This window comes from Pagrus major, chromosome 21, assembly GCF_040436345.1.
Source record: "Pagrus major chromosome 21, Pma_NU_1.0".
NCBI lineage: Eukaryota > Metazoa > Chordata > Actinopteri > Spariformes > Sparidae > Pagrus > Pagrus major.
In genome coordinates, this window is record NC_133235.1 from 5943761 (window position 1) to 5965770 (window position 22010).

Below are 22010 nucleotides of genomic sequence, written 5' to 3' on the forward strand. Positions count from 1 at the left end.
TTTAAGTTAAATGGAAAATTAGTTTATAGTTCAAACCATTTGATAAATATAACAATTAAATTTATTTGTTTATTATATATTTTATTTTTTCCATGATGACAGGTGAGGCTCTGCCTTCCCTGCCTCTCCTGACCGCACGTCACTGATATATATGTATATGTATATATATGTATATATATGTATATATATATATATATATATATATATATATATTTATATATATGTGTGTGTGTGTGTGTGTGTGTATATATGTATATGTATATATATATGTATATATACATATATTGGATTAAGTTTTGACATTCGGAAATTGAGCATATCACTAGATTTACATCTATTTAACTGATAAACCATTTAAATTAGATTTAAATATTTTTTTTTAATCAGTATAATTATTGTCCCTGTAACAAAGAGACTGTAAGGGATGATGAGAAAGGAATTCCTCCCTGTGTCTATTTAAAGATTGAGTTGTGGTCCCCTGGCTGCTTGAGGATACCTATGATAAATCACCACACTGCATGGAGCTCCTAATATGGCCTCGTCAGGAGACGCCATCACTGATAAGACTCTGACCCGCTGATTTCTATATTGCTCTCCACCACTCATTAACCCCCTCCCTTCATGTAACCCCAACCCAACTCAGACACAATAACATTCCAGGACCCTGAAACGCTCCTCCATATTTGGCAGAGAGGCTTTGTTTAAAAAGAGAACTCATGGTGAAACCCCCAACTGGTCACCATTCTATCTCAAGGTAAGGTGCAGGAACAATGGCTTACAGATCAACAACTGCCCTTAGATATTACAGCATTACCTGTGTTGCTGTGAGCGGCAGACTTGTCTCATCCATTCTTTCTTTCCTCAGGACCATTACACCTCAGTCTCCTCAGCAGGGATTGGTAAGGTAAGTGCATCTGAAAAATGAAAATGTGTTTGATTTAAAAACATTTTAGGGCAGGGGAAAGGAAAAACAATATATTACCAATGTAATAAATTCATTAAAAAAACTGACTATACACTGGCATTTGCATTCTTTATCCTGCAGTTGCCTTATAAGATAAACAGGCAACATAAGCGAATTTCAATTGAGATCCCTTTTTTCTGTAGACACGGTGAAAAATGGGTGACGCCGCCATGAGAGAGTTCGGGCCAGCAGCCACATACCTGAGAAAGTCAGACAGGGAGCGTCTGGAAGCCCAGACCCGTCCCTTTGACATGAAGAAGGAGTGCTTTGTTCCTGACACTGACGAGGAGTATGTGAAGGCTTCCGTCGTCAGCCGTGAGGGGGACAAAGTCACTGCTGAGACTGCGAAAGGGAAGGTCAGTGAGCTGGCAGGCACAGCTGCCTTGGATGCAACTGGTTTCCTAACTAAGACACAGTGGTAATGCAAGGGATTATTCAGGTCCATTTGTCCTTTGGTCATACGTTGCAGGGAAAGAAAAAAAAAGCCAGAGACTCAGAGGCATGACGAGCCTGTGCTTCTTCTTACAGTACATTCATAGAATAAGCACTTTTAAAGTAGCTAAAATTATGAATGATTAATAATTGTGTATTAATTCTGACTATTTCCATTTTCAGACTGTCACAGTGAAGGACTGTGATGTACACCCTCAGAACCCACCAAAGTTTGATAAAATTGAAGACATGGCGATGTTCACCTTCCTCCATGAACCCGCTGTGCTGTTTAACCTCAAAGAGCGTTATGCAGCATGGATGATCTATGTGAGTTGGAAGCTTAAAAAAAACATGATATGGCAAAAAAACATATACCCTTCATCTATAAACTGCATACTACATGCATATACCAGAGGCTAATACAATCTTTCCTTAAACAGTTTACTTAATTTTTCTCATTATCATAGACCTACTCTGGGCTGTTCTGTGTGACTGTCAACCCCTACAAGTGGCTGCCAGTCTACAATCAAGAAGTGGTTGTTGCCTATAGAGGAAAGAAGAGGAGTGAAGCTCCTCCTCATATCTTCTCCATCTCTGACAATGCTTACCAGTACATGCTAACTGGTAATTTGCCTTCAATTATCGTATAATCATAGAAATGTAAAGCTGAATTTTGCTAAAGAATCCTCCAATATCTAATTTCTTCTCTCTCCCAGACAGAGAAAATCAGTCAATTCTCATCACGTAAGTTATGTTCATTTGACTTTTTTTATACTTTGACTTGGAATTATATCATGCTGTGAGAACTTCAGAAAGTGGCATCGTACAGCCTTTCATGAAAGATGTTTTTGCTTATATTATATGTTAATGTCACATTGGACTAAAAGACCTGAACACAAACAATAACTTTTATCATGGTTTTAATGACAAAAAACTAAATAATTAAACAACAGTAAGTATATATTCTTTTGGGCAGTTTTAAACACAATGTGATTAAGTTACAAGCAGGAAATTTATACAATCACTACTGTAATAATTTGCGACTGTTTTTGTAGTTGCAACAGGCCAAACACAGAATAACAAACATTACAAAGGATAAATATTATAGTGAGTAGGATAATAACAGTCATCGTGGTGGCTATGTAACTTATTTTTTGTTGATTGATCAAAAGCCTGAAAAGGTGTGTGAACTGCATGTTGCCCATTTGTCTACTTATCAAAACAATTAATTTTGTGTCATCAGTGGAGAATCTGGTGCTGGGAAAACTGTCAACACCAAGAGAGTCATCCAGTACTTTGCCAGTATTGCAGCTGCTGGCGGGAAGAAGGATGCAGGCTCTGAGAAAAAGGTTAGAATGCATATACAATTGCTAAATAGACCCTTTAATGGCACACTGCATCATTTTCTTTAGTGCTTACAAGTTTCCATGAATGTTGCACTCCTGTATATTTTAGGGTACTCTAGAAGATCAAATCATCCAGGCTAACCCAGCTTTAGAGGCCTTTGGTAATGCCAAAACCATCAGGAATGACAACTCCTCTAGATTTGTGAGTATCTATCTGTAATGAAATAGCCCTTTGTGCCATTTCTATTTTAATGTTTTGTTGTCATACATTTTAGGGCAAATTCATCCGAATTCACTTTGCAGCCAGTGGAAAGCTGGCCTCAGCTGATATCGAGACATGTAAGCAGTCTTTTCTCTAAACTTTTCATCTTCGTGATGATCACCTTTCCACTTACATGATGCAAATGTCTTTACAGATCTGCTGGAAAAGTCCCGTGTCACCTATCAGCTTAAGGCTGAGAGAGATTATCACATCTTCTATCAGATTCTGTCTCAGAAGAAACCTGAGCTGCTTGGTAAATGAAATGAATTGATCTTTGGACCACTAACAACTAGCAGTTGTAATGTTGCTGAATCACTCTGTTTTTTTCTCTGTTTTGCTTTCCAGAGATGATGCTTATCACCAACAACCCCTATGACTACGCCTTCATCTCCCAAGGAGAGACGACAGTAGCCTCCATCAATGATGCTGAAGAGCTGATTGCCACTGATGTGAGTAGGGCTACAGAATCATGTATTCATATAGTAATTTCAACAGCCACTCACATGACAACTTAAAGTAAAATGTGTTAATGTGTGGCAAATTAAAATCCATCTGATTTAAAGATTCTAGATTTAAACCTTGTACAGTTTGCTGAAAAATATGTTAATAATGCAGTTGTTGAAATAGCCAGATCTATTGCTATTGTTCTAGCTTTCCACATGTTATTTTGTATCTAGCTGTATAGCATTATGAATCTTGATGACATTGATGTCACTTGATGTAAACCAGTATTGCTGTGTCCCTAGATGAGAGTGAAAACTATTTGCTTGGATTGGATTAAATGTCTGATGTCAAATGTCATTTATGGTTTGATGTGGAATCCTGTTGGGCTCAGAGAGCACATACATCTTATCTCTCGGATCTCTCCTGTTACTCTACTCTGTAGCCTGATATGATAAAAAAAGTTGATTACATAATATGATATATGATATATATGATACCCCTTTTCTCATTCAGGATGCCTTTGATGTTCTTGGCTTCACTCAAGAGGAGAAGAACGGCATTTATAAGCTGACTGGTGCCATCATGCATCATGGTAACATGAAGTTTAAGCAGAAGCAGCGAGAGGAGCAAGCAGAGGCAGATGGCACTGAAGGTGAGAGAAACTCTCTGAAGCCCTGGAATATGTTAAATTGGACATAAAACATCAGGATGTAAGGCATTTACCATGATATTAAGCTTTTTTGAGAGATTTCACATGTACATGTATTTTCTCAGATGCTGACAAAGTCGCATATCTGATGGGGCTGAACTCTGCTGACCTCATCAAAGGGCTCTGTCACCCAAGAGTCAAAGTAGGAAATGAGTGGGTCACCAAGGGACAAAATGTCCAGCAGGTAGGATTAGAACTTGAGAGTTGAATTCATTGCAGGGTGTCACTTAAAGTTAAATTGATGAAGTGGCACAACAAGGGGTATTTACTATAACTTTTACATTTTTATATTTTTCGTTAGGTGTACTATGCGATTGGTGCACTGTCTAAGTCGGTGTATGAGAAGATGTTTCTGTGGATGGTGGTGAGAATCAACCAGTCACTGGACACCAAGCAGCCCCGCCAGTACTTCATCGGTGTGCTGGACATTGCTGGATTTGAGATCTTTGATGTGCGTTTCTTATACTTATGTTTATATAATCTATACATTCTACAGGCAAAGATATTTATTCAGCTCCTTTGTTTTCAATAATGCAGGTAAACAAAGTTTTGACTTTGAAAATGACTTTAACTCTTGTTAATTTACATTACAGTTCAACACCTTTGAGCAGCTTTGCATCAACTTCACCAATGAAAAACTGCAACAGTTTTTCAACCACCACATGTTTGTGCTGGAGCAGGAAGAGTACAAGAAAGAGGGCATTGAATGGACTTTCATTGATTTTGGTATGGACTTGCAGGCCTGTATTGACCTGATTGAAAAGGTGAGAGACTATGTCATATTCTGCCATACATAAAGATTGATTTAAAATGCTATGATTTAAAAAAATATATGTTTTTGTCACCTCAGCCTATGGGTATCATGTCCATCCTTGAGGAAGAGTGCATGTTCCCAAAAGCCTCTGATGCCACCTTCAAAGCTAAGCTCTATGACAACCATCTGGGTAAATCAAATAACTTCCAGAAGCCCAGAATTGTCAAAGGGAAACCAGAGGCCCATTTTGCCCTGATGCACTACGCTGGAACTGTTGATTACAATATCAACAACTGGCTGGTGAAGAACAAGGATCCTCTGAATGAGACCGTTGTAGGACTATACCAGAAGTCTAATCTCAAGCTATTATCTTTCCTCTTTGTAAATTACGCTGGAGCAGAATCAGGTAAGAATAAACTGAATGTACTGCATTAACCTCCACTGAGAATTTCAACATTTTAGAAAATTTGTCATGACACTGAGTTATTTCTTCCTGTGTCTGTCAATGCAATCTAATAAATTATACACTGGTTTATTAGCTGATGGTGGAAAGGGCAAAGGAGGAAGCAAGAAGAAGGGTTCATCCTTCCAAACTGTGTCTGCTTTGCACAGGGTTAGTAAAAACACATAATTATGTGTGAATCGCTACCTCATAGGGAAACTATAGATTGTGATGTAGACTTAATTTTACATTGATATGCATCATAATAATCCCCTTAACTGGGTATTAAACACAGAATTGAATAACCTCCACAGGAGAACCTGAACAAGCTGATGACCAACTTGAGGTCTACTCACCCTCACTTTGTGCGCTGCATCATCCCCAATGAGACCAAGACTCCTGGGGCCATGGAGAATCCTCTGGTGATGCACCAGCTGCGCTGTAACGGTGTGCTGGAAGGCATCAGGATCTGCAGGAAGGGCTTCCCCAACAGGATCCTCTATGGAGATTTCAAACAAAGGTACTGTCTCATAAGACACATTTTTAGTCACATTTACAATGTAAATGTTGTTCTCTAAGATATTCTTTCTTTTTTTATTTTCCAGATATCGAATCCTAAATCCCGCTGCCATCCCCGAGGGCCAATTCATTGACAGTAAGAAAGGAGCTGAGAAACTTCTTGGCTCTCTGGATATTGACCACAACCAGTACAAGTTTGGACACACGAAGGTTAGTAATACAAGAGAAATTTCTAAAGCACATGTATTATGAATTTCAAATCTATATCCAGTATAAAATGGTAAAACAGTAGCACAAGTAAAAGAGTCATCAAGTCAGTAAAGCTAACTGACTTAAGAATAATGCCAGTTATACAGCAATATTTATCTTAGATTTGCAAACATTAGCTAGTATTTACCATTATATAAAGTGACTACTTAAACTAGACCACATAAGCCAGTAGCAACAATTGCACTGAGCAAGGGTACTTTTAAGTCCTGAGGAATTCAACTTTGAATGGATTTTGTCATTCCTTTTATGTAGATTGAAGCCAATACCTGCTGTTAATAGTCTTTTCATTTAAAACCAAATTGCGAAACACCCTGTAAAGTTTCAATATGAGCTTTATAGATTGATCACTGAGCATCCATCTGACATTTAATAATGATGATGAGATGTTACTGTGATAATGGTTTACAGGTATATTGTCATGAAGTAGTGGTACTTTGACAGGTCTAAAAAAATGGTGGAGCAGGCACGAGTTTCCATAAGCAATCAGATGTTTAAGGGTGTGTTTACATCCATTAATGCATAATTAGTTTCCATAATGACTGAGAGAGAGTTTTATGCATCTGGCACTTGGTGGATATTTACATGCTGTGCCATGCTCCTAAAGGTGTTCTTTAAGGCTGGTCTTCTTGGACAACTGGAGGAGATGCGAGATGACCGTTTGTCACTCATCATTACTGGAATCCAATCTAGAGCAAGAGGTCTGCTGGCAAGAGTGGAATTCCAGAAGATTGTGGAAAGGAGGTCAGATGAATTTAAAATAAAATAATACCAAGTAAATGATAATGATTGTTTGATATTGTTTTGTGTTAAGTGTTAGTAATAACTTTGGTTAATCTCCGACAGAGATGCATTGTTGGTGATCCAGTGGAACATCCGTGCCTTCATGGGGGTCAAGAATTGGCCCTGGATGAAGCTGTTCTTCAAGATAAAACCTCTGTTGAGATCTGCTGAGGCAGAAAAGGAGATGGCCAACATGAAGGAAGAATTCCTGAAGCTTAAAGAGGCTTACGCAAAATCTGAAGCTCGTAGAAAGGAGCTAGAGGAGAAAATGGTCACTCTTCTCCAAGAGAAGAATGATCTACAGCTCCAAGTCCAGGCTGTAAGTCCAATGACAGCATTCTTCATTTTTTGATGTCATTATTTTACCATACAGTATATGACACATCATGTATATTGCAACATATCACACCTTATCAAATTAATGACCATTTCCATTTAGGAGCAAGATAATCTTGCAGATGCTGAAGAAAGATGTGAGGGGCTGATCAAACACAAAATTCAGATGGAGGCAAAAGCCAAAGAGCTGACAGAAAGACTGGAGGACGAGGAGGAGATGAATGCTGAACTAACTGCTAAGAAGAGGAAGCTGGAGGATGAGTGCTCTGAGTTAAAGAAAGACATTGATGACTTAGAGTTAACTCTGGCTAAAGTGGAGAAAGAGAAGCATGCCACTGAGAATAAGGTACGACAATAACTTAACTATTTATATATTGCATGTTTCTAACCTTTACACTTAAAGAATTTTTAATACTTATTACTCATTTCACAGGTAAAGAACATGACTGAGGAGATGGCCGCTCTTGATGAAATCATTGCCAAGCTGACCAAGGAAAAGAAGGCCTTACAGGAAGCTCATCAGCAAACACTGGATGATCTGCAGAGTGAAGAAGACAAAGTCAACACTCTGACCAAGGCCAAGGCGAAGCTGGAGCAGCAAGTGGATGATGTAAGAATTCTTCTACTTGTTGTCTCCACCTTAGTTTAATATGTCTAGTAAGATCATATGTTCCCAGCATATTGGGGAAAATAGTTTCACTTTATGTAATGGTATTGTTAACAGCCATCGCCGGTGCAATCAATAATTTAACAGACTTACTTGCACAGTACAACAATTCAGAGATGATAATACTAGGTGACCTTAATCTCAACTGGTTGACATCTGATTCAGATTGTTTAAAAGAAATGTATAGTAATGTGAATCTGACACAGATAATTAATGAGCCAAGTAGACCTAATTTGAAGGATCCCTCAAAATCAACTTTAATAGACTTAATTATGTGCAACAGGAGTGAAAAAACAACTGCTTCTGGTGTTTTCAGCATCAGTATCAGTGACCACTGTCCTTTAGCCTGTGTCAGAAATGCTAAAATGAAAAAATCTCACTCTAAAATTATTATCAAAAGGAATTTCAAACAGTTCAACCTGGACCTGGCTATGCACCCTTTAAAAAGCTTAGGGTTAAAAACAGATCAAGCCCCTGGTTCTCCACTGAGTTATCATTGATGCTGAAGGCAAAAGACAAAGCCTGGGCCCAAGCAAGGTTTACTGGTGAAGTAGCTCATTGGTCAACATTTAGACAACTTAGAAATAAATGCACTTCCACATTAAGACTAAGATTAAAACTGATTTCTAGCTCCCTAACAGATCCATCTACATTTTGGAAAGCAGTTAATGTAAATAAAAACAAGTCCTGTGGATCTTTCCCTCCCTCCATCACACTCAATGACCACCTAAGGTCATAAACCCTCAGAAATTTATGATGCATTTAATGCTCTGCTGCTGCTGAAAACCAGTTCGATATGGTATATCCTGGCCTTGCTCATAACAGCCACCCATGACATCACTTGTCCTCAAACCATTCCTCTCTGTTTTCACTGCAGCCTCCTCCACCATTAAAGAGGCTCTTTAGAACATAGACCACAGGAAATCAACTGGTGAGGATGAAATAGATCCCTATTTCTTAAAACTTTGTGCTCCTTACATTGCAGACCACATTACATATCTGTTAAATCTCTCAATTTACTCTGGAGTCATACCCATAGTCTGGAAAAGTGCACATATAGTCACTCTTCATAAGAATGGTGATAAATCAAATCTTAATATCTATCGACCAATTTCCAAATTACCCGGTCTAGCAAAGGTCCTAGAATCTCTAGTCAATAATCGGCTCAAAGCATTCCTTTCACATAATGATGTGTTGAGTCAACCAAACATAGCACTACTACTGCAATTACATCAGTTACAAATGACATCATGTGTGCTATGGACAAGGTCAAATACTGTGCAGCCCTATTTGTCGACCTAACTAAAGCATTTGACACAGTTGACCATGCTCTGCTCCTACAAAGACTGAAAGATATCAGATTCAATTCCAATTACCTAAAATGGTTTCAAAACTATCTATCTTACCGACAGCAGTGTGTAAACCTCGAAAACTATCAATCTGCTTTTTTACCATTAACAAAGGGGGTTCCACAAGGCTCAATACTGGATCCTGTCCTGTTCACCATTTATATCAATAACATTACATCCTACATAACAGATTGTCGCGCCCCTCTCTAAGCAGATGACACAGTTCTGTACTGCACTTCCAACACTCCACACTCAGCAATTAAGATCCTCCAGCGAGCCTTTGACACTTTAGAACGGTCACTTCTCAACCTGAAATTACTCCTTAATCCAGATAAGACCAAATACATGGTATTTTCAAGAGCAAGAAACTTCACAGATGATGGTTTACATATCACCACACTATCAGGACACAATATTGACAGAGTTACAGAGTACAAATATCTAGGCATCTGGTTGGATCAAAAACTCTTAAATTTCACATTGATACACTGACAGGGAAATTAAAACAAAAATTAGGATACCTACACCAGAACAAAACCAATTTCCCCTTGCTCTGCAGGAAACAGCTCATCCAAGCAGTCTTTTAATCAGTTCTAGATTATGGTGACATCATCTTTAGACATGCCTCTGTCTGCACTCTAAAACCACTGGACTCAGGATTAACACTGAATTTGGTAAAACTGCTTTCATTTACTCTGCTGCATCATCCTGGAATAATTTATGTATTACATACATTCAAAACATTACATACATACATACAAACATTCAAACTCAACACAATCGTTTCCATGGACCAATTTAAAAATATGATTTCCAGCTAGTCTGCTTTTGAATGTAACTGTTTTTAACAATGTTTGTTTTTGTTGTTGTTTGTCTCTTGTTCCTCTGTGCTCTTGACATCATTGAAAATGAGGGCTTGCCCTCAATGATCCCCTTGAGATTTAAATAAAGGTTAAATAAAAAATAAAATTTCCCAGCTTGAAGGTTCACTGGAACAAGAGAAGAAGGTGCGTATGGATCTTGAGAGAGCTAAGAGGAAGCTGGAGGGAGACCTGAAATTAACTCAGGAGAGTGTAATGGACCTGGAGAATGACAAGCAACAACTTGAAGAGCATCTGAAAAAGTAAGAACATTATTCTACTATATACCCAATATGTCTCATACATGACACAGCTGTACAGATACAAGACGAATAGATGACCAGCTATTCTAATTCTAACTGTTGTTTTCATCACAGGAAAGATTTTGAACTTAGTCAGCTCAACAGTAAAATAGAAGATGAGCAGGCCATAACCATTCAGCTTCAAAAGAAACTGAAAGAGCTCCAGGTAATCACCATTTAAGTTTAATAATGTTTCAAAAATTGAAAAAACAACAACAAAACAAAAACTCTATTGTAAGTGGCAACTAAATAATTCTACCTTTAAAGGCCCGCATTGAGGAGCTGGAGGAAGAGCTGGAAGCAGAGCGAGCTGCCCGAGCCAAGGTGGAGAAGCAGAGAGCAGACTTGTCCAGAGAGCTGGAGGAGATCAGTGAAAGGCTAGAGGAGGCTGGTGGAGCAACAGCTGCCCAGATTGAAATGAACAAGAAGAGGGAGGCTGAGTTCCTGAAACTCCGCAGAGACCTTGAAGAGGCCACTCTGCAGCATGAAGCCACCGCTGCAACACTCAGGAAGAAACAAGCAGACAGTGTTGCTGACCTGGGAGAGCAGATTGACAACCTGCAGAGAGTTAAACAGAAACTGGAGAAGGAGAAGAGTGAGCTCAGACTGGAGCTGGATGATGTTGTCTCCAATATGGAACATATTGTGAAGATAAAGGTTGGCTAAACTGACGAACAATTTCTTTCTAAGTAGTTAGTAGTACACAGATGTTGGTATTTTGGGTAAAATGGGTGTATTTTATTTTAAATCTAGACAAATCTAGAGAAGACATGCAGGACTGTGGAAGATCAGATGAATGAATACAAGACCAAATTTGAAGAAGCTCAACGCTGCATCAATGACTATAATATGCAAAAAGCAAAACTCCAAACAGAAAATGGTATATTTTTTCCTTCAATACAAACTGATATCTACTTCTGTGTGTGATAGCTGAAAGTTTCCATGTATAAAATGTTTTTTAAAAAGTAAAAAACACCTTTTGCCTAAATACTAGGTGAGCTCTCAAGGCAGCTGGAGGAGAAAGATTCTCTGGTTTCTCAACTGACAAGAGGAAAAATGTCATACACTCAACAGATTGAAGACCTAAAGCGACAACTGGAAGAGGAGACCAAGGTGAAATAAATTTTCAGTGCACAGTGACAGCACTGGATGGTAAATTTGTAACAGATGTACAGTTTATTACAGTGTCACTTATTCATATAATTTTGTTTTGACAGGCAAAGAGTGCCCTGGCTCATGCAGTGCAGTCTTCTCGACATGACTGTGACCTGCTCAGGGAGCAGTATGAGGAGGAGCAGGAGGCTAAGGCTGAACTGCAGCGCAGCATGTCCAAGGCCAACTCTGAGGTGGCTCAGTGGAGAACTAAGTACGAAACTGATGCCATCCAGAGAACCGAGGAACTGGAGGAGGCAAAGTAAGACAGTTTGAGGTCCAAATTCATGATTTGCTTGTGTAAAGAGACATTTTACTTCGTCTAGCAGATCAGCTTTTTGTTTGTGTTATGTTCCTACTAAAATGTAAGACGAACAAAAAGTTTGTCTGTTAGATGATCAAGCAACCAGTCATATTAGTTGAATTTATAATAATTTATAAAGCAAGTACAACTGCAGGGGAATTAAATCATTTAAATGACTGCTTTCTAAAGGAAAAAGCTGGCTCAGCGCCTGCAGGAGGCTGAGGAGGCTGTTGAAGCTGTGAATGCTAAATGTTCCTCTCTGGAAAAGACCAAACACAGGCTGCAGAATGAGATTGAAGATCTCATGGTGGATGTGGAGAGGTCTAATGCTGCTGCTGCTGCTCTGGACAAGAAGCAAAGAAACTTTGACAAGGTGAAGTACTACATTTTAAGTAGTATTTAAGTAGCAGAAGGATCAATTGGCATTGCAGCCTCTGAACCTTTGGACCAGCAAAAATACCAAGAATCATTTTTTGGTTTGACCTCTTACCCTGATATTTCAATAATTAGGGGTTGTTGGAGACACAGTGGGTAGAATCTTAAAAAAATCTAACCTTGGTGCCACCCAGTGGTAGCATCGGTAAAAGATACACATGGCAGTATAACTCTCCATTACGCAAAATATGTCTATTTAACACCTATTGAGCTGGCTTAGTGTAAACCTTTTATGTTCTCCACCTCAGTGCACTGTTTTCAATAATGGGAGAAATTCATATAAGGACAACTCCCCCAAGCCTGTAGTACTTTTTTCATTCAGCTGGCACATGTACACTTATTGCTGGCCTTTCTATTCACTGCAGGTCCTGTCTGAGTGGAAGCAGAAGTATGAGGAGTCTCAGTGTGAGCTGGAGAGCTCCCAGAAGGAGGCCAGGGCTCTGAGCACTGAGCTCTTCAAACTGAAGAACTCTTATGAGGAGTCTCTGGATCATCTGGAGACAATGAAGAGAGAGAATAAGAACTTACAGGGTAAGGTGTACTGCCAGTTTCTGCAGACACACTTTACAAATTAAATTGTAAACCCATCTTAATCACAGTGCTTGACCTTCCACAGAGGAGATTTCTGATCTCACTGAGCAACTTGGTGAGGGTGGAAAGAGCATTCATGAACTGGAGAAATTACGGAAACAATTGGAACAGGAGAAGAATGAGATCCAGTCTGCCCTTGAGGAAGCTGAGGTGCAGGCATGCTTTGATGAATGAAACATTTTTTTAACAAAACTGTCTGTTTTTATCTATAACTGTACCATCCTGTCCACCAGGCCTCCCTGGAGCATGAAGAGGGTAAGATTCTAAGAGCCCAGCTAGAGTTTAATCAAGTTAAAGCTGATATTGAACGCAAACTAGCTGAGAAAGATGAGGAGATGGAGCAGTGCAAGAGGAACCTGCAGAGGACAATTGACACCCTGCAGAGCTCTCTTGAGGCAGAGTGTCGCAGCAGGAATGAGGCCCTGCGTCTGAAGAAGAAGATGGAGGGAGACCTCAATGAGATGGAGATCCAGCTCAGCCAGGCCAACAGGCAGGCAGCTGAGGCCCAGAAACAACTTAAATCTGTTCATGCACATCTGAAGGTAAACTAGAAAAAAATAGCTTTCTTTGTAAGATGTTTTTAATTCAAACTCATTATCAACATAAATATGGTTGTGGTCATCCAATTAAGGATTGCCAAATTCAGCTGGATGAGTCTGTTCGGTCCAATGAGGATATGAAGGAAAACATTGCCATTGTTGAGAGACGCAACAACCTGCTTCAGGCTGAACTGGAGGAGCTCAGGACAGCTCTGGAACAAACTGAGAGAGGTCGTAAACTTGCTGAGCAAGAGCTGCTGGATGTTAGTGAGAGGGTGCAGCTACTGCACTCACAGGTAAGACCTGATCATGTATTGCATCCACCACAGATGACTGACTGGTTTTCTTGGACATTACAAAGAACTCAAAAGCATGACTATTTCTATGTGGAGTAACAGTTAAACACATTTTCTAATTTTCTTAAATCTCACGTTTCAAAAATATGTAGAACACTGGCCTGATAAACCAGAAGAAGAAACTTGAGGCTGATGCATCCCAGCTTCAGACTGAAGTGGAGGAAGCAGTGCAGGAATGCAGAAATGCTGAGGAAAAGGCCAAGAAGGCCATTACTGATGCTGCCATGATGGCAGAGGAGCTGAAGAAAGAGCAGGACACCAGCGCTCACCTGGAGCGTATGAAGAAGAACATGGAGCAAACCATCAAAGACCTGCAGCACCGCCTGGATGAAGCTGAACAGATCGCCATGAAGGGAGGCAAGAAGCAGGTGCAGAAGCTCGAGGCCAGGGTAAGAGAAATGTTCCAATATACAAATATCACATGTAAAAATGGTGGTGACCAGCATTACTTTTGTATTTTTAAAGGTGCACTTCTTGTACTCCAAAACAAGCTGATAACCCTGATACATTACTGCCTTATACATTTGATAAGGGTTATAACAGCCTTTCTTGTACATCCAGCAGACACCGAACAACATTATTATCCAATCAAACTTTTGTTTCAAAACACTAAACAAATACAGTATGTTCATCAATCCTTGGCTTTTTAAATCTGGTTTGGGCTCCACCAAATCCTGAGCAAAAATAAATGTGTAATTAATTTGCTAGATGATCCAATTTATTCACCAAGTAGTCATTGACTTTGTGTTGATTGCTATAAAACCAAAACAGTGAACAAAAAAGCTCAGCAGAACTGCAGAGTTGATTGATAATTTTCTTAGAGTTTGCCCCCTTTCACATCTTACAGTTATTTCAATAAATGTTACAATATATTGAATTGAGTGAGAGGTTTGAGCTTAGCTCATTATGGATTGGTGAATTTCCAAAAAAATGATCTTTTGATGTTTTCAGGTGAGGGAGCTGGAGAATGAGGTGGAGTTGGAGCAGAAGAAGAGCAGTGAAGCAGTAAAAGGAATCCGTAAATATGAGAGACGCATCAAGGAGCTCACATACCAGGTTTATACCAGTATACAGTATATACAGAAATATATAAGCGTCATAAATATGCAAATTGAAATAATGCTTAATTAAACTTGAGAGTCTCTTTCCTATTCCTCTGATTTATTCAGACTGAGGAAGACCGCAAGAATAGCGTTCGTCTGCAGGATCTGGTTGACAAGCTCCAGCTGAAAGTTAAAGCCTACAAGAGAGCTGCTGAGGAGGCTGTAAGTGTGAGCTAGAAAAGTTGTCTCTGGTCTGTTATGGGTGTACAGCCTTCATTCATAATTTACTTCCCTTTGAAGAATGTTAACTGTGGCTTAAAAGTACTTTTTAATCCGTGATAGTTCATAGTAGCAGTTCATAGTATTAACATTATGCAGTCATACTTTGTCTATGCTATAATACAACCTTACATTAGCGGATTTGAGTTTTACCCAGGAAACATGTCAGCCTCCCCTTTGACTTGTTTTAGACCTAGCTGGTAAACTACAAACCACTGTAGAATTTTTTTAATAATGCAAAGGGACTGGTTCTACTGTAGCTGTTTCTGCCCTTTCAATTGCAGACCATGTGGCCTGAAGTCAAATTTCCTTGGTGGGTTGTCTCCTAATGTAAAGTTATATCATATTTTGGTCTGTGTTTTGTTGAATTTTGTAGGAAGAGCAGGCCAATACTCATCTGTCCAAGTTCCGTAAACTGCAGCATGAGCTGGATGAGGCTGAAGAGCGAGCTGACATAGCTGAGTCTCAGGTCAACAAGCTGCGTGCCAAGAGCCGTGATGTGGGCTCAAAGGTAAGAGGCTCCTTTAGATTTCAACACAACAGTTGATATACACTCCTATTGCCTTTATAAGCATTGCACACTATTTTATAAATCCTCATAATTTTCATAGAATTTCAATGTAATTCGTTTTAAGCATGTTTTATTCGTAATGCATAACCAGTAATTACAGAACTGCTCATCATTTTATTGGGAATAAATGAAACAGACCAGTCTTTGTATAGATCATTTTATTATCATTTTTTATTTTATTTTGTTTTATAAATGGATTTGGTAAGTTGTATTAGAGTAATTTAATAGGTTAGTAGTAATGCAATCTTTTTCACTCAGAAGACACCTTGATAATTTAAGTAAGTTAATCTCCAAAAAAGATTTAAATTTTAATGATTTTTAGTATTTTTATTTTTTGAGTTGGCAGTACTTATGAAAGAAAATGAGGACAGAGAGAGATGGAGAACAACATGCAACAAAGGTCCCCTCCTTGATCAGACTCAAACCAAGAATGGCTCATGATTAATGCTCAACCTCTTGCAATTCAGACATCAATAAATGCTGTCAACTAGTCCAATTTAGTTTATCTAAACAAAATAATATTCATAGTTCCAATTATAAAGACACAAAAAATGCCTTGATTCAGTTTCTTAGATCTTTTTAGAGCATTTACTTTGTGTTAGTATATGTACCCGCTTGTGGACAGTTTGTACTGTATTATTAGCCTTTATGCAGTGACTGGCGCATGCTACTGTAATGTTGTGTCTGTATACTGTCTATTTTAATATGATTTTTGAAGAATAGTAGCTATCCTTAAAAGAAAAATAACACTACATTGTTTGGATTCAACCAATCCTAGAAAAAAATATGAATTTCAAACATTTCAAGTTATTTGTTATAAGCTTATGTACTGTACAGTAAATTAATGCTGCTGATAAAATGAAGCTTATTCATGTACAATTACTGTCACTATCATTTACTTGCCCCATCTTGAATGTGAAATGTAATTTGTAACAAATTAATCATTTGCCACCCAATTCAGTACAAAATGTAGTTTCCATGTATACCTTGTGTGACACTAGTTGAGTCTTGAAGGTCCTCTGTCACTGATTTGTCTCTCTTCGTCTTTATCATTCTTCATCACAGAAAGGACTAGAAGAGGAGTGAAACTCACAGACAGCCACCTAAGACCTTTGGGATCCCCTGTGCTGTAGTCCCCTTCAAAGTACTCTAATTCTGTAGAATAAAGCAAAGTGCATTCAAATTAATGTGTAGATACTTCTTTTTTGGGGGGCAAAGGGTAGACCTGTCATATGCTTATGTCAATATGTTAAATTCAAAAGCTTTCACTTTATTACCAATGAAAAATATCACCCAGTTGATAGATGCATTTATCACCAATATATCAAATGTATGTCTGATGAAGACATGAGAAGGGTTAGCTAAAACACACACACACACACAAACACACGCACACACACACACACACATACACACACACACACACACACACACACACACACACACACACACACACACGCATTTCAACAAAAACTTACTTTAATAACAATGTGTGCAGCCAATCAATACCTGACATAGAACTTATTTAAGTAGCTTTCTATGGGTCACAAATGGAGAAGGGTTATTAATGTAAGTCTGCCACCTTGTGCTGACTTTCTATTGTTGCAGGGCTGTTTTTATTTTTTATTTTTTACTGTCAAGACACCCATGAATCTTGATAGTGTCATTACTTGCTAGTTAGATTGTATTATTTTGTAAGTATTTTTCTTTTTTCCACAGTACATTAACATGAATCCAACATATTAGCATAGATTAATAAAATAAAAAGAACACTTAATTAACACAACAATAACTAAATCATTATAATTAAAATAAATCATTCATAATATTCTACCCATTATTTCTTGTGCAATCAAGTGAGCAAGGTAACATAACCATATGCTTAATCACTGTGTGGCACATATCCATAATGGAAAACTTATCAGTTAACTAGGCATTATTGAAACATATTGACCAGTTATTTGTATTATAAAGTGGACAGACATTTTTATGAACCACAATGGATCATAACATAACTTATTATGCAAGAGACCCTGACACCACCAGAGAAATTGCAGAGGGTGAACAAACATTAGCACAAACATAACATCAGTGTAGGTTTAATATAAATATGGGATATATATATATATATATATATATATATATATATATATATATATAAAATATATATATATATATATATATATATATATATATATATATATATATATATATATATATATATATATATATATATAAATATATATACATATATATATATATATATATATATATATATATATATATATGATACATGATATATGATACATCAGGTTGATAATATATGGAACAATATTGGCATTTTTTTAATATTGTTAATCAGTTAGCAAAGGTCCTATAAAATGTAATTTTAAAGACACTGACATTGTGAATGTTTTGTAAAAACAAACAGTTGATGAATGCAGTCCAAAGTGACTTTACCAAGTCAAAACTGTAGAATAGATTTTAAATGAAAAACATCTTTCCTTTATGGTGTTGTATTAGATACTGCCATTAACAGAAATTATATTTATAGGTTTTTGCCAAATGTTCTGGGGTGTCATGATAGTCTGTGCAGAATGAACAGGCCTGAAAGTGTAGTAATAACACAAACACTGCTGTTGCAAGTTGTACAGTTCTAAAAATCTTTTTAAAGCTTCTGATATTGCCAGTATTATTGTATACCTGTTTTTTAGTCAATTGTCGTTTTCTTGCGTCTATCTTACTTTATTCTGTCTTGTGTCACCATACTGACACAAAAAACTCAGATTGTTCATATCCAATTCACGAACAAATGTCAAAAAGGCTTAGAAACAACAAAGTATGACATTTCTGAAAGAAGAGCCTATCTCTGTTTTACAGGTTTGAAAAATAGCAACTTTTTAGATGTAGCTGTAGTTGATGTCGTAGTAAGTAATATGAAACTAATGTGACTAAAATGTCTTAAGATACTTGGTCTGTGTCATCATCCATTCATTCAATAATTCAATTGGATCTGGCAAATGAAAAACGGGTGAGAATTTCATGTTTTCATCTATCTTTATCCAACAAAGATTAAAAATTCATTTGAATCGTTTTAAGGACCCCACTATAGTACAGGTGACACATTCTATCTCTACCTGTGTGTTCGGTTACATATTGGAATATTAGATTAGACACATACTTTAAAGGTGCAAAGAGCGATTCTGAAGAAAGATAGTTAATTGTTTAGCTGCATTCCCAGGTCGTCAAATACTTGGTACTTTGTAGGTTGGGCCGGCTAACCTAATCTATCATATTGCCCTTTAATGGTGATACAGCTGAGGAGAGGTTTTGATACAACTCATACATATTGTTCACCAACATCATTGCTCCAGCCACTTCCAGGTGTTGATAATTCAATATTATTGATAATTAAATTTCAGCAGTATTTTATCAGAATGATGTAATCTTCCCATGTCATTGTTCTACAAAATTCTGTCAGCCAAATTGTTGATTCAGAGCAGTGGAAAATAGTTCACTGATTTCAACAGTAGCTTACTAACCATTTCCCATACTGTATTCATATACATATATCAATTTTGTAAAAAATATATATTTGAATAATGACAAAATAATTTCAAACCATGCTGCCCAGCTGCATTATGTAACATGCAGTACACTTGTGCATGCAATCTTTATAAACTATAAACTGTTTTTTATAGTGAAACAGATTTAAAATGTGGCTTTTAATGAAAATACATGTAATTTAATCAGCATTGTTTCACACTAAATATGCCTGCTAGGTGAATATAGCTGATTTCGGCTTACCCTACCTCATTCTTCCGCAGCAGCAGGAGGGACTGAGGCTTCAGTTGTGCTACTGGCAAAGGGAGCCTGGTGATGGGTGGATATCAACTTGACACTCATCTCACACTGCATGTTGACCTTGATCTCACATGGTCTGTCCTTAAAGGGTTACAGTAATTTACACAGAGATTTTAAGATTATAAATACTTTGCAAAGTGTTATTTTTGTTATTCACATAGTAACACTGACTAAACTATGAAAGTTTTATTCTCTTCCTGCTGACCCTTTAAGACTTAAAAACCTTCTTACATTATTATCTTTGTGCTATAGGCTCCTGTGTGTCAACTACTTAAAATGAAGAACTGTTATGTTTAGAAATACTTTAGGATTAACAGACACCACCAACAATAGCATATCAAGGTGACACCATTAGTTCTTTCCATCAAAGATTTTAGCCACCAACAAATGGCCTCACCTTAGAGGAGTCTGGTTACAACTCTGTGCCCATACACCAAAAAGGGGATGAAATCCAGGAAGGGAACTCAAGGCAGATGGCAGAAGATTCCTGCAGCGATTTAGACAGCTGAAAATGAAAATGAGTCCAGCAATGTGAAAGCAAATTCTGATCAACTCACGCAAGGTCCATTGTAAAATTGGTCAGCAATCCTCATTTTACAAACAAAATTTGAAATTATGGCCTCATTTGCTAAGGGATGACAGTGGATAGCTGGCTATCTTCCAGAAAAAAAAGACAAAACCCCAATCCATTTTCTTTGTTTTCTCCTCGAAGCACTTGTATGTATTTTCGATTGATGTCTCATTAATTAGATTGAGTAAAGGCTATGGTCTCCCTACCACAGCCTTTTCAGATGGAAATCTATTTTTAAATCTGCATGGATTCGGACCACAAACAGATTACTATGAATTATCATATAACCCAATGGAATAAAAATGAAATGAAAAAAATCGATGAAACTTGTCCTCTAGAATAAAGGGGGGTTTCTTGGTAAATTTGCACCTGTTACCCCTCATCCATCATGACATTGGCGACTCTGCTCTTCAGCTATATTGCTGCCCTTCTCATTCAGAGAGAAAGAATTTCACAGGGTTATCTTTGTCCTCAAGGCCAAAAGAAAGGGAACAATGCCATGACGACACCATGAGACAAAGGGTGTAGACCTTGCTTGGCAGAACAGTGATGAGTGATAATTTAAAGTCCCTGACCTTAGCTCACTCAACAACAGCTGCAACACTTTATTGTCTCAGCAGAGGCTACAGAAATGCTTTCATCACCCTTCACATGACTGACCTTCCCTGAACTTTATCTTTTTGATTAGGAATCTTAACAAGTCCAGAGCTGTTCTCAAAGTAAAATGAAGAACAAATTAGTGTTATTAAGTCATTAATCTTTCTGTTCTATCACTGCTCTGTTTGGGATTTAGAACAGACACTGGGTTGAATAGAGCTGTAGAGAGAAAGTAAATAATAATGGAAAAGAAAGCGGATCCTGTTGATTCTCAGTAATGCTTTAACATTTTGTTTTCACATGTAAATATGAATTTAAATCGATAGTTCTAACCCCTTCCATGGTCGAATTTTTCCAGCTTTTCAGTAGTGGTTATCAAAAAATGCAGATGCTAGATAACTAAAACAGATTATTTGCCTAGGATCATCCTTCTTAAGTTGAAATATACAGTTTAACCATAATAGGAAATTAATTTGCCAGTTCATTAAATCTATCATAAACACAAGACATTGGTTTAAAGGGTATACAGTTAAAGGTAAGGTAAACATATAAACCCTTTAAAATGTCTAAATATTTAATGTTGAAAATTAAAGTATTTGTTTTGGTAAAAGTAACCAAAAGCTAAATATTGAAACTAAGAAATCACAGTCAACAGATCTAATTTAATCAAGTCAATAGGTAGTAAGACATAAACATAACATATATATTATAACCTGTTATGATTTGTATAAAAATAACATAAAAGTCACTTGATATCAAGCCTGTCCCTGATCCCCACCTCTTGCCCTCCCCTTTCTTTGTACCATGTATTGTCCTAGCCTTGTTTGTCACAAGGTGAAAGCAACAAATAGCAGCAGGACATTCTGCCCAATTAGAAGAACGCCTTTTTAATGTACCACCTTTCTCTAAAAATTCATCCCATATTTGGTGCATAAACAACCTTTATTAATGGATGGATGGCTGCTGTCAGCTATGGAGTTCATCACTTCACTTGATTAAAGGTTGAGACTGAAAGGTAAGCAAGACATTTATATCAGTGGTACGTAATAGAAATGTGACAGACATTTGCTGCCTTGGCTGTAACATGTTTTGGGGTAAAGTTTATTGATATACTTCACATGTATATCGTATTAATTGCAATGAAATAATGTTTTGCTTTGTTATTGGGTTTTAATAGCAAGACCCCGGTCACGTTTGGACTCCAAACCCAAGGTAAAAGCTGAAAGTCTTTAATCTTGACTATAGCACCTGCTACATCAGAAGAGACTTACA

At 37.5% G+C, this 22010-nt stretch overlaps 1 protein-coding gene across 1 annotated transcript; it reads left to right on the forward strand.

Moving 5' to 3' along the window:
• The first annotated feature begins 1119 nt into the window (after positions 1–1119).
• On the forward strand, positions 1120–16792 carry LOC141016619 (myosin-7-like). The gene is made up of 37 exons (XM_073491092.1): positions 1120–1320; positions 1580–1723; positions 1864–2020; positions 2113–2140; positions 2640–2745; positions 2852–2944; positions 3018–3081; positions 3159–3257; positions 3350–3453; positions 3962–4100; positions 4223–4341; positions 4459–4608; positions 4751–4921; positions 5008–5312; positions 5440–5524; positions 5668–5873; positions 5959–6082; positions 6747–6883; positions 6986–7241; positions 7362–7604; positions 7692–7868; positions 10252–10397; positions 10512–10602; positions 10704–11093; positions 11190–11316; positions 11431–11549; positions 11654–11850; positions 12082–12265; positions 12693–12858; positions 12944–13068; positions 13152–13460; positions 13550–13753; positions 13906–14202; positions 14765–14869; positions 14983–15078; positions 15512–15646; positions 16772–16792. Exons 1-37 carry the CDS (start codon positions 1120–1122, stop codon positions 16790–16792), a joined length of 5820 nt encoding a protein of 1939 aa, XP_073347193.1.
• Positions 16793–22010: the final 5218 nt, after the last annotated feature.